This window comes from Petromyzon marinus, unplaced genomic scaffold (assembly GCF_048934315.1).
Source record: "Petromyzon marinus isolate PM22_M1 ecotype Great Lakes invasive population unplaced genomic scaffold, UKy_Petmar_22M1.pri1.0 PM_Scaffold_249, whole genome shotgun sequence".
Taxonomy (NCBI): domain Eukaryota; kingdom Metazoa; phylum Chordata; class Hyperoartia; order Petromyzontiformes; family Petromyzontidae; genus Petromyzon; species Petromyzon marinus.
This window is the reverse complement of record NW_027423223.1, coordinates 23781-37060: the sequence shown is the minus strand read 5'-3', so window position 1 is coordinate 37060 and position 13280 is coordinate 23781. Positions and strand designations below refer to the sequence as shown.

General features: G+C 55.9%; 1 protein-coding gene across 1 annotated transcript in view; it reads right to left on the bottom strand.

The window, feature by feature from the left end:
* Window positions 1-507: 507 nt before the first annotated feature.
* The window catches only part of LOC142923008 (uncharacterized), a 33635-nt gene continuing 20862 nt past the window's right edge, over window positions 508-13280 (bottom strand). Inside the window, exons 11-16 of the mRNA XM_076063946.1 lie at window positions 12788-12864; window positions 8219-8343; window positions 6483-6586; window positions 4868-6283; window positions 3893-4134; window positions 508-2851 (exon numbers count right to left, since the gene is read on the bottom strand). Coding sequence (XP_075920061.1) covers window positions 2782-2851; window positions 3893-4134; window positions 4868-6283; window positions 6483-6586; window positions 8219-8343; window positions 12788-12864 — 2034 coding nt within the window. The 3' untranslated portion in view covers window positions 508-2781. The remainder of the gene's footprint in view (window positions 2852-3892; window positions 4135-4867; window positions 6284-6482; window positions 6587-8218; window positions 8344-12787; window positions 12865-13280) is intronic.

The window sequence follows — 13280 nt, the reverse complement described above, 5'->3', positions numbered from 1 at the left end:
CTCTCTCCATCTCTCTGTCTCTCTACCCCCCGTCTCCCTCTGTCTCTCGCTCTACCCCCCGTCTCTCTCCCTCATCTCTCCCTCCGTCTCTCTCTGTCTCTCTCTCTCTCTACCCCCCGTCTCTCTCCCTCATCTCTCCGTCTCTCTCCCTCATCTCTCCCTCCGTCTCTCTCTGTCTCTCTCCCTCATCTCTCCCTCCGTCTCTCTCTCTACCCCCCGTCTCTCTCTCCACACCCCGTCTCTCTCCCTCCGTCTCTCTCTGTCTCTCTCCCTCATCTCTCCCTCCGTCTCTCTCTCTACCCCCGTCTCTCTCTCCACACCCCGTCTCTCTCCCTCTGTCTCTCTCTGTCTCTCTCTACACCCCGTTTCTCTCCCTCCGTCTCTCTCTGTCTCTCTCCCTCATCTCTCCCTCCGTCTCTCTCTCTACCCCCCGTCTCTCTCTCCACACCCCGTCTCTCTCCCTCATCTCTCCCTCCGTCTCTCTCTCTCTCTCTACCCCCCATCTCTCTTTCTCCTCTCTCCCTCCGTCTCTATCCGTCTCTCTCTCTCCATCTCTCCACCTCTCTCTCCGTCTCTCTTTTTTTACGATCAGAGGAATCAAGAAGATGCTCGGTGTAGTCGGCACTTTGCTTCGTTCATCATTTCGTTTGTTTTAAATGCTTTGCTTTGATGTAAACTCTTCGTCTCTCCTCTCTCTATCCATCTCTCTTTCCACCCCCCCTCTCTCTCTCTCCATCTCTTCACCATATCCTCCTCTCTCCACCAATCTCCGTCTATCTCTCGATATCATCATCATCATCAGGGAGGCTATCTCGCCCGTTACGCAGGAGGCCATGGGTTCGATCCCGACCCTGACACTGCCTGCTGCTGTATATTTGGAGTCTGCGTCTCTCTCTCTCTCTCTCCCATCATCATCATCATCATCATCAGGGTGGCTAAGAAATGTTGACTACCTCGCCTGGTACGCAGGAGGTCGTGGGTTCAATCCCGACCCTGACGACGCCTGCTGCTGCTGCTGCTGTATAATTGGAGTCCGAGTCTCTCCGTCTCTCCCTTCCCGTGGTGGGTCGCGTGGATTTTTCTCCGGGTCCACCGGTTTTTACCCTCCCCGTTTGGAATCAACGTCAACGCTTCAGAGGATGTGGCCGCTAAAATTGTCCACGTGACCACGATGATGACGACGACCCTGAGACTCGCAACGGTCAGATCTGCCGGCTTCGACCACTCTGGCTTGGCTAATCGTGAACCCGACATGGCGATATTAACCAGAAAACTCGATTTCATTTTGCTTCACTTTACCGGGTAATACGGCCACATTGATCTATGGCGGTTATTTTTTTTAACGAGCGACCCTGGCGATCACAAATGGTAGCTCGACGTAGTGGCCCATCACCGTCATCATCATCATCATCGTCATCATCGTCGTGTGGAAATGTACAGCAGTAGCCAAATAACTGTGAACGCGTTGTGCTGCTGAATCTAAATATGTGGAGGGGAGAAACCGGAGGACACGGAGATAAATAAATCCAAACATCCACGGGGAGAGACAGAGAGAGAGACAGAGAGAGAGAGAGACGCAGACTCCAAATATACAGCAGCAGCAGCAGGCATCGTCAGGGTCGGGATCGAACCCACGACCTCCTGTGTACCAGGCGAGGTAGTTAACATCTAGCCACCGTGATGATGATGATGAGAGAGAGAGAGACGCAGACTCCAAATATACAGCAGCAGCTGCAGGCGTCAGGGTCGGGATCGAACCCACGAACCTCCTTGGACACCGGGCGAGGGAGATAACATCTCCCCACCACGGCGCCCATGTACACATGAAGCAGAGCCAGATAGACTCCCAGAGATGCCGCGGTGGAAGTAGCGGTACCAGTCGTGGCCGCAATTACCAAAAACTAAGCGATGCTCTTCAGATTTCCGAAGCACGGGAGCAAAAAGACGAGCACAAACTCTTTGCATATGGAGAGGCGAGCGCGCTTTGTGAATGCAGCGATTCAATCCGTTCACGTCTCAGTCAACGATCGGGTACCGCGCATACCAGGCGAGGTAGTCAACATCTCCTAGCCACCGCGGCGCCCCCGTCTGGAAGCTCGGAGGTGTAGCGCCACCGGCTGCATCACGAGGGACAGGCTCGCACCTCCTGTGGAGTTCATAGCAGCTCCGTCAGATTGTTCATGGTCGTGCCAGATTCATAACGATGTCTCGGTGTCTCCGACACGGCCATTGTGAACCCCCTGAGAGAGAGAGAGACACCCAGACCCAGGGCTCCAACCCAGACTCTCAGTGTCTCCGACACGGCCGTTGTGAACCCCCTGAGAGAGAGAGAGACACCCAGACCCAGGGCTCGAACCCAGGCTCTCAGCCATGATGTCTCAGTGTCTCCGACACGGCCATTGTGAACCCCCTGAGAGAGAGAGAGACACCCAGACCTAGGGCTTGAACCCAGACTCTCAGTGTCTCTGACACGGCCATTGTGAACCCCCTGAGAGAGAGACACCCAGACCCAGGGCTCGAACCCAGGCTCTCAGCCGTGATGTCTCAGCATCTCCGACACGGCCATTGTGAACCCCCTGAGAGAGAGACACCCAGACCCAGGGCTCGAACCCAGGCTCTTAGCCGTGGTGTCTCAGTGTCTCCGACACGGCCATTGTGAACCTCCTGAGAGAGAGAGACACCCAGACCCAGGGCTCGAACCCAGGCTCTCAGCCGTGGTGTCTCAGCGTCTCCGACACGGCCGTTGTGAACCACGCTCAGGTGTAGGTGTTGTCGTGGTTGTCAATCTTGGGGTGAGTCCCACAGACTGCTCCGAGTGGGGCCTCTGCAGATGGACAGGACTTCCAACCACCTGGACACACACGGAGACACACGGACACACACGGACACGTTCGTACAAGGACAAAGGTAACCCCCCCGTGTAGCCTGAACAGACTGTTGGGGCAAGTGCTGTCAGCGAGAGCCTATGAACGCCGGCACTGTGACACACGAGGGGGTAGTGGGTGGCCAGCACCACGACCGGCCGCCTTTGTCTCCCCAGTGGCGATGTTTACACATCACAACCAGGTACTCATTTGAGGCCGAGTGGACCTAGAGGAGGCCCAAGACCGGTTCAGTTAATCGTCACTGGCGTTGGCCGTGAGCGGGAATCGAACTCGGGTTACCTGGTCCGTAGCGCAGCGCGCTAACCACTACACTACTGCTCCCCACCTATACACACAACAACAACAACAACAACCGCCATTCACCATTTCGCTAGGGAGATCATCTCTGCCCGGTGCCTTTCCTGGTCTCAGAGACTCTGGATTGCCCTCTCAGTACTTCCTCAACGGACGGCACTTCAGCCAGCCACTCACAGGGGGTGGACTTCCTCCTCCAATATTTGAGGCACCGCAGCCTCAGCAGGGTCATCTCCCCACTTTGCCCCACGATGTCTTCCAGGCTGAGGGATTTCCCCTCCCCCGAGACCTCACAGAAAATGCTCAGCAAATGTGCAAACCTGTTCCTGGGGGGGGGGGGTGGGTCGGAGTTTGGATCACCGTTCTTCCCCCCTAACGATGGTGATAGGTGCGGCACTACAAGCTACATCTTCTTTGGTTCTTTCGGTAAAGTCACCACCACGTAGAATGAGAATAAAATAATAAATTGATCAAATTAAAATAACATAACGCGATAATATTCTCACGACGTTTCGGCCACAACACAAGCGGCCTTCATCAGGCGAAGGGGGCGAGACTGTCTGGTAGGACAGCGCTGGAGCGTCACATTTTTAATGGATTTAAAGAGCGATTAGCGATCGCGGGCCACCGAGGCAACGGGTGGTGGTGGGGTGGCCAGCAACCGCGCCCGGCCGCCTTTGTCTCCCCCCCCGGCGCTTGCCCGCACGTCACACCTCTGAAAGGTGAACTGGCCCTCGGCGCGGAACAGATAGCTGTGAGCCCGCAGACGCAGGCGGAAGACGAAGTCGCATCTCCCGCCGTCGTCGCCCTCCCGCTGCACCGCCGTCTCCGCCCCCTCGCCGGCGCCGCCGCCGGTGTCGCCGGTGTCGCCGGTGTCGGCGTCGGCGTCGGCGACGTCCTCCACCGCAGACACCGAGTAGCCCAGCAGGGGCAGGCTCGCTAGCGGGGCGTCCTCCTTTGACGACGACGACGACGACGGCACAACGAAAACAACGAAAACAACAACGCCCGTGTCGGCCGATCGAAACGTCGCGATTGATTTTAGAAGAGCATGGTTCTCCTGCAGTCGCGAACGCTTCAAATCAAGATGAGAACAACGACGACGAGGACACAAAGACATTAAAGGTTCACCACGCGCACCGCGTGGCCTCTGACGCTGTTGGGCCGAGTGCTGTTTGGTAGCAGCAGCAGCAGCAGCAGCAGCCAATGAAGGCTGCCGGCACTGTGGCAACACGAGGGGGTGGGTGGCCAGCAGCAACCACGCCCGGCCGCCTTTGTCTCCCCCAGTGGCGATGTTTACTACACCACCGCATCGGGTACTCATTTGAGGCCGAGTCGACCTAGGAGAGGCCCAGGACCGGTTCAGATAATCGTCACTGGTGTTGGCCGTGAGCGGGAATCGAACCCGGGTCGCCGGGTTCGTAGCGCAGCGTAGCGCTAACCACTACACCCACCGCTCCCCACGCGCACACACACACACACGTGTACACACACGTGTACACACACGTGTACACACACGTGCACACACACGTGTACACACACGTGCACACACACGTGTACACACACGCTCGCACGCACACGCACACACACGTGCACACACACACGTGCACACACACACGCTCGCAGGCGCACATCAACAAGTACACAGAGACACCCAGACCCAGGGCCATGGTGGAGGGTTTCCCAACCTGATGGTTCTTGTAGAAGTAGAGACAGAAGTTGGAGAAGACGACCCAAAGCTTCTGCCACCCTCTGCTCATCTTGAACTTGCGTAGCAGGTAACCAGACAGCTGGCTCTGTGGGGACAGCAGGTAACCAGACAGCTGGCTCTGTGGGGACAGCAGGTAACCAGACAGCTGGCTCTGTGGGGACAGCAGGTAACCAGACAGCTGGCTCTGTGGGGACAGCAGGTAACCAGACAGCTGTCTCTGTGGAGACAGCAGGTAACCAGACAGCTGGCTCTGTGGGGACAGCAGGTAACCAGACAGCTGGCTCTGTGGGGACAGCAGGTAACCAGACAGCTGGCTCTGTGGGGACAGCAGGTAACCAGACAGCTGTCTCTGTGGGGACAGCAGGTAACCAGACAGCTGGCTCTGTGGGGACAGCAGGTAACCAGACAGCTGGCTCTGTGGGGACAGCAGGTAACCAGACAGCTGGCTCTGTGGGGACAGCAGGTAACCAGACAGCTGGCTCTGTGGGGACAGCAGGTAACCAGACAGCTGGCTCTGTGGGGACAGCAGGTAACCAGACAGCTGGCTCTGTGGGGACAGCAGGTAACCAGACAGCTGGCTCTGTGGGGACAGCAGGTAACCAGACAGCTGGCTCTGTGGGGACAGCAGGTAACCAGACAGCTGGCTCTGTGGGGACAGCAGGTAACGAGACAGCTGGCTCTGTGGGGACAGCAGGTAACCAGACAGCTGGCTCTGTGGGGACAGCAGGTAACCAGACAGCTGGCTCTGTGGGGACAGCAGGTAACCAGACAGCTGACTCTGTGGGGACAGCAGGTAACCAGACAGCTGGCTCTGTGGGGACAGCAGGTAACCAGACAGCTGGCTCTGTGGAGACAGCAGGTAACCAGACAGCTGGCTCTGTGGGGACAGCAGGTAACCAGACAGCTGGCTCTGTGGAGACAGCAGGTAACCAGACAGCTGGCTCTGTGGGGACAGCAGGTAACCAGACAGCTGACTCTGTGGAGACAGCAGGTAACCAGACAGCTGGCTCTGTGGGGACAGCAGGTAACCAGACAGCTGGCTCTGTGGGGACACGGGACAGCAGGTAACCAGACAGCTGGCTCTGTGGGGACAGCAGGTAACCAGACAGTTGGCTCTGTGGGGACATGGGACAGCAGGTAACCAGACAGCTGGCTCTGTGGGGACAGCAGGTAACCAGACAGCTGGCTCTGTGGGGACACGGGACAGCAGGTACCCAGACAGCTGGCTCTGTGGGGACAGCAGGTAACCAGACAGCTGTCTCTGTGGGGACAGCAGGTAACCAGACAGCTGGCTCTGTGGGGACAGCAGGTAACCAGACAGCTGGCTCTGTGGAGACAGCAGGTATCCAGACAGCTGGCTCTGTGGGGACAGCAGGTAACCAGACAGCTGGCTCTGTGGGGACACGGGACAGCAGGTAACCAGACAGCTGACTCGGTGGGGACAGCAGGTAACCAGACAGCTGACTCTGTGGGGACACGGGACAGCAGGTAACCAGACAGCTGACTCGGTGGGGACACGGGACAGCAGGTAACCAGACAGCTGACTCGGTGGGGACACGGCACAGCGTGTGAGAGGCAACCTGTTCCCCTACCTTGGCCATGATGAGGTTGTCGCAGAGGGAGAGACTGTGACCCCGCAGCCAGCAGACGTGGGTCAGGGAGTTGGGTCTCGGCTCTGTCGCAGCAGGAAGTTCACCTCCACGCACGCACATGTACAGACAAAGGTCCCCCTTGTAGCCTCAGCAGACTGTAGGGGCAAGTGCTGTTAGCGAGCAGCACCTATAAAGGCTACCGGCACTTTGGTAACCGAGGGCGTTGTGGAGTCAGCACCACGCCCGGCCGCCTTTGTCTCCCCCAGTGGCGATGTTTAATACACACCGCACCAGGTACTGGGTCGAACTAGGGGAGGCCCAGGACCGGTTCAGATAATCGTCACCGGTGGTGTTGGTGGCCGTGAGTGGGAATCGAACTCGGGTCGCTGGGTTTGTAGTGCGGTGTGCTCACCACTGCGCCACCGCTCCCCGCACACAAAGGCCCCCCGTGTAGCCTCTAACAGACTGCAGGGGCAAGTGCTGTTAAGCGAGCAGCACCTATGAAGGCTACCGGCACCGTGGCACACGAGGGAGTGGGTGGCCAACACCACGCCCGGCCGCCTTTGTCTCCCCCAGTGGCGATGTTTACTACACACCGCTACACCAGGTACTCATTTGAGGCTGGCTCGACCTAGGTGGGCGGGAATCGAACACGGATTTCCGGGTTCGTAGCGCAGCGTAGCGCTAACCACTACACTACCGCTCCCCACACACACACACAGGTACACACGCACACACACGCACGCACGGACACATCAACAACACGTGTGCATTATGTATGTTGAACTTTTTTCACACCGCAACTTAGCCGAGCGTGCAAATCGTCATCACGTGATGATGCTGCTGATGTTGATGGTGCTGCTTGTGTCGAGGACATTGTTGATGATGTCAACGATGTTGTTGATATTCATATTCTTAGTTTTTTTCGGTAAAGTAAAAACAAATATAAATATATATATATAATATATTGTTTTATATATATTTTATTATTTTGTTGTTTCTCTTCAACGTGACTTTACCGAAAAAACTAAGAATATGAATTACTGCAGTCACGAAAGCTTTAAATCAAGATGTTGTTGATGTTAATCACGACGATGATGACGATGTTGCTGATGTTCATGTTCATCATGATGATGTTGATGGTGTTGATGTTGTTTCTTTGTAAGCCATCTGGCTACCATGAGAGATTCGTTCATGAGGCTATCCGCATATACAAGCACAGAGACAATTTCAACCGAGAAGATGGATTCTGGCTTAGCAATCATTGTAAAGATTTGATAAACCATTTCGGGTCTTAATTGATTGTTCACGCTTACAGTGGCTTTCAGACAGCATACATTATAAAAAATTTCGTCTCCCCCCTCCTCTTTTCAAAATATAGATGGACTAGTCCTGGGTAAACTGCCAAATCGCTGCGCGTGACGCTAACGTTTTTTATAAATAAATACACCGTTTAAAAATAAAACAATTAATGCAAACCGACACACCTGATGACGACCGTTTGTTATGGTCGAAACGTCGTGAGAATTTTTTATTGTTTTAAATATATTTTATTATTTTATTGTTTCCCTTCAACGTGACTTTACCGAAAGAGTTAAGAATATGAATTACTGCAGTCACGAAAAGCTTTAAATCAAGATGTTGTTGATGTTTATGTTCATCATGATGATAATGTTGATGGTGTCGAAGATGGCGCTGCTGTTGATGATGATGATGATGCTCGCAACGGGACCTACTCTCCATCACAATCCCCTCTCCACCTCCTCCACCTCCTCCACCTCCTCCTCCTCCACCACTCCTCTTCGCGTGACAAATCGCCTGGTCCAGGTCCGAGAGCCAAGCCTCCATCTCCTGGGGAGAACTTCCTCGCAAACAAAGACAAAGGTCCCCCGTGTAGCCCAGCACGCGACGGCGGGGCAAGTGCTGCTTGCTTCAGGGCGTGCAGGATGGCATTGTAGGCAGGATGGGATTGTAGGGGGATGGGATTGTAGGGGGTATGGGATTGTAGGGAAGATGGGATTGTAGGGAGGGTGGGATTGAAGGGAGGGTGGAATTGTAGGGGGTATGGGATTGTAGGGGGGGTAGGGGATTGTAGGGGGGGTGGGATTGTAGGGAGGGTGGGATTGTAGGGGGGGTAGAGGATTGTAGGGGGGGTGGGATTGTAGGGAGGATGGGATTGTAGGGGGGGTAGGGGATTGTAGGGGGGGTGGGATTGTAGGGGGGGTAGAGGATTGTAGGCAGGATGGGATTGTAGGGGGATGGGATTGTAGGGAGGGTGGGATTGTAGGGGGTATGGGATTGTAGGGAGGGTGGGATTGTAGGGAGGGTGGGATTGTAGGGGGTGTGGGATTGTAGGGGGTATGGGATTGTAGGGGGGGGTTGTAGGGTGGGATTGTAGGGGGATGGGATTGTAGGGAGGGGGTTGTAGGGTGGGATTGTAGGGGGATGGGATTGTAGGGGGGGGGGTGTAGGGTGGGATTGTAGGGGGATGGGATTGTAGGGAGGGTGGGATTGTAGGGAGGGTGGGATTGTAGGGAGGGTGGGATTGTAGGGGGTATGGGATTGTAGGGAGGGTGGGATTGTAGGGAGGGTGGGATTGTAGGGGGTGTGGGATTGTAGGGGGTATGGGATTGTTGGTGGGGTTGTAGGGTGGGATTGTAGGGGGATGGGATTGTAGGGAGGGGGTTGTAGGGTGGGATTGTAGGGGGATAGGATTGTAGGGGGGGGGTGTAGGGTAGGATTGTAGGGGGATGGGATTGTAGGGGGGTGGGATTGTAGGGAGGGTGGGATTGTAGGGAGGATGGGATTGTAGGGAGGGTGGGATTGTAGGGGGAATGGGATTGTAGGGGGGGGGGTTGTAGGGTGGGATTGTAGGGGGATGAGATTGTAGGGAGGGTGGGATTGTAGGGAGGGTGGGATTGTAGGCAGGATGGGATTGTAGGGGGATGGGATTGTAGGGAGGGTGGGATTGTAGGGAGGGTGGGATTGTAGGGAGGATGGGATTGTAGGATGGGATTGTAGGGAGGGTGGGATTGTAGGGGGGATGGGATTGTAGGCGGGATGGGATTGTAGGGAGGGTGGGATTGTAGGGAGGGTGGGATTGTAGGGGGGTGGGATTGTAGGGAGGGTGGGATTGTAGGGGGTATGGGATTGTAGGGGGGGGTTGTAGGGTGGGATTGTAGGGGGATGGGATTGTAGGGAGGGGGTTGTAGGGTGGGATTGTAGGGGGATGGGATTGTAAGGGGGGGGTTGTAGGGTGGGATTGTAGGGGGATGGGATTGTAGGGGGGGTGGGATTGTAGGGAGGGTGGGATTGTAGGGAGGATGGGATTGTAGGATGGGATTGTAGGGAGGGTGGGATTGTAGGGAGGATGGGATTGTAGGATGGGATTGTAGGGAGGGTGGGATTGTAGGGAGGGTGGGATTGAAGGGAGGGTGGGATTGTAGGGGGTATGGGATTGTAGGGGGGGTAGGGGATTGTAGGGGGGGTGGGATTGTAGGGAGGGTGGGATTGTAGGGGGGGTAGAGGATTGTAGGGGGGGTGGGATTGTAGGGAGGATGGGATTGTAGGGGGGGTAGGGGATTGTAGGTGGGGTGGGATTGTAGGGGGGGTAGAGGATTGTAGGCAGGATGGGATTGTAGGGGGATGGGATTGTAGGGAGGGTGGGATTGTAGGGGGTATGGGATTGTAGGGAGGGTGGGATTGTAGGGAGGGTGGGATTGTAGGGGGTGTGGGATTGTAGGGGGTATGGGATTGTAGGGGGGGGTTGTAGGGTGGGATTGTAGGGGGATGGGATTGTAGGGAGGGGGTTGTAGGGTGGGATTGTAGGGGGATGGGATTGTAGGGAGGGTGGGATTGTAGGGAGGGTGGGATTGTAGGGAGGGTGGGATTGTAGGGAGGGTGGGATTGTAGGGGGTGTGGGATTGTAGGGGGTATGGGATTGTAGGGGGGGGTTGTAGGGTGGGATTGTAGGGGGATGGGATTGTAGGGAGGGGGTTGTAGGGTGGGATTGTAGGGGGATGGGATTGTAGGGGGGGGTGAAGGGTGGGATTGTAGGGGGATGGGATTGTAGGGGGGTGGGATTGTAGGGAGGGTGGGATTGTAGGGAGGATGGGATTGTAGGGAGGGTGGGATTGTAGGGGGTATGGGATTGTAGGGGGGGGGTTGTAGGGTGGGATTGTAGGGGGATGGGATTGTAGGGAGGGTGGGATTGTAGGGAGGGTGGGGTTGTAGGCAGGATGGGATTGTAGGGGGATGGGATTGTAGGGAGGGTGGGATTGTAGGGAGGGTGGGATTGTAGGGAGGATGGGATTGTAGGATGGGATTGTAGGGAGGGTGGGATTGTAGGGGGGATGGGATTGTAGGCGGGATGGGATTGTAGGGAGGGTGGGATTGTAGGGAGGGTGGGATTGTAGGGGGGTGGGATTGTAGGGAGGGTGGGATTGTAGGGGGTATGGGATTGTAGGGGGGGGGGGTTGTAGGGTGGGATTGTAGGGGGATGGGATTGTAGGGAGGGGGTTGTAGGGTGGGATTGTAGGGGGATGGGATTGTAAGGGGGGGGTTGTAGGGTGGGATTGTAGGGGGATGGGATTGTAGGGGGGTGGGATTGTAGGGAGGGTGGGATTGTAGGGAGGATGGGATTGTAGGATGGGATTGTAGGATGGGATTGTAGGGAGGGTGGGATTGTAGGGAGGATGGGATTGTAGGATGGGATTGTAGGGAGGGTGGGATTGTAGGGAGGGTGGGATTGTAGGGAGGGTGGGATTGTAGGGGGTATGGGATTGTAGGTGGGATGGGATTGTAGGGAGGGTGGGATTGTAGGGGGGATGGGATTGTAGGCAGGATGGGATTGTAGGGGGTATGGGATTGTAGGGGGGATGGGATTGTAGGGGGGGGTGGGATTGTAGGGAGGGTGGGATTGTAGGGAGGGTGGGATTGTAGGGAGGATGGGATTGTAGGGAGGGTGGGATTGTAGGGAGGGTGGGATTGTAGGGGGGGTGGGGTTGTAGGGGGGGTGGGATTGTAGGGAGGATGGGATTGTAGGCAGGATGGGATTGTAGGGAGGGTGGGATTGTAGGGAGGGTGGGATTGTAGGGAGGGTGGGATTGTAGGGGGGTGGGATTGTAGGGAGGGTGGGATTGTAGGTCTCTCGCGTAGCCTCTAGCAGGCCGTTGGGGCAAGTGCTGTTAGCGACCAGCGGTAGCGGCGTTCATTGCACCAGCAAAGGCTCAGCGAGCTCTGTAGCGCTCTTTCCGAAGCGACCTGGCTGCCACAAATGATAACTCAACACGGCGGCCGAGCATCCCGTGGAAATGTAGAGCAGGCAAACACTCCAAACGCACGTTTCCAAATGTGGAGGGTAAAACCGGAGGACGCGGGAGAAAATCCACGCGAACACGGAGAGAGAGAGAGGCACGCAAACTCCAAATATACAGCAGCAGCAGGCGTCAGGGTCAGGATCGAACCCACGACCTCCTGCACACTAGGCGAGGTAGTTAACATCTCCTAGCCACCGTGATGAGAGCATCATGATCATCATCACCATCGCCACCACCATCATCAGCCACCATCAGCACCACCATTCATCAACACCATTCATCATCACCATTCATCATCATCATCACCACCATCATCATCATCAGCCACCATCACCACCACCATCAGCACCACCATTCATCATCAGCCACCACCATCATCATCATCACCACCATCGCCACCATCATCATCACCACCACCGCTACCATCACCACCATCATCATCAGCCACCACCACCATCATCACCATTCATCATCACCACCACCATCATCACCATTCATCATCACCACCATCATCATCATCATCACCATCACTCATCACTACCACCACCAGCACCACCACTCATCACCACCATCATCATCACCACCACCATCAGCACCACCACTCATCATCACCGTCATCATCACCACCATCATCATCATCACCACCACCACCACCATCAGCACCACCACTCATCATCACCACCATCATCATCACCACCATCATCATCACCACCATCATCATCATCACCACCACCACCACCATCATCATCACCACCACTCATCACTACCACCATCAGCACCGCCACTCATCACCACCATCATCATCACCACCACCATCATCATCACCACCACTCATCACCACCATCATCACCACCACCACCAGCACCACCACTCATCACCACCATCATCGGCAAGGACATCTCAAGAGGTCGCTCCGTGATATCCGCACGTGCGCTGTGGTGGCAGATTAACGGATAAGGGCGCGAGAGGGGAGAGACAAAGACGGACCTGGCAGACAGCACCATGGACTTGTGAGCCGAGAAGATGGTGAAGCAGTTGGAGACTACCACGGGGGTGTCTCCCTCCTGCGGCCCATACAAAGACAAAGATCCCCAACCTCCTCTCCCGTGTAGCCTCAAGGGAGTGCAGGGGCAAGTGCTGTTGGCGAGCAGCACCTATGAAGGCTGCCGGCACTGTGGCACACGAGGGGGTGGGTGGCCAGCAACCACGCCCGGCCGCCTTTGTCTCCCCAGTGGCGATGTTTACCGCACGCCGCGACACCGGGTACTCGTTTGAGGCGACCTAAGGGAGGCCCAGGACCGGTTCACCCACACACACTCACACACTCATACACACATACACACACTCACATACACACACACACACTCTCACTCATACACTCACTCACTCACACACTCACACACTCTCACTCATACACTCACTCACTCACACACTCATACACACATACACACACACTCATACACACACACTCACTCATACA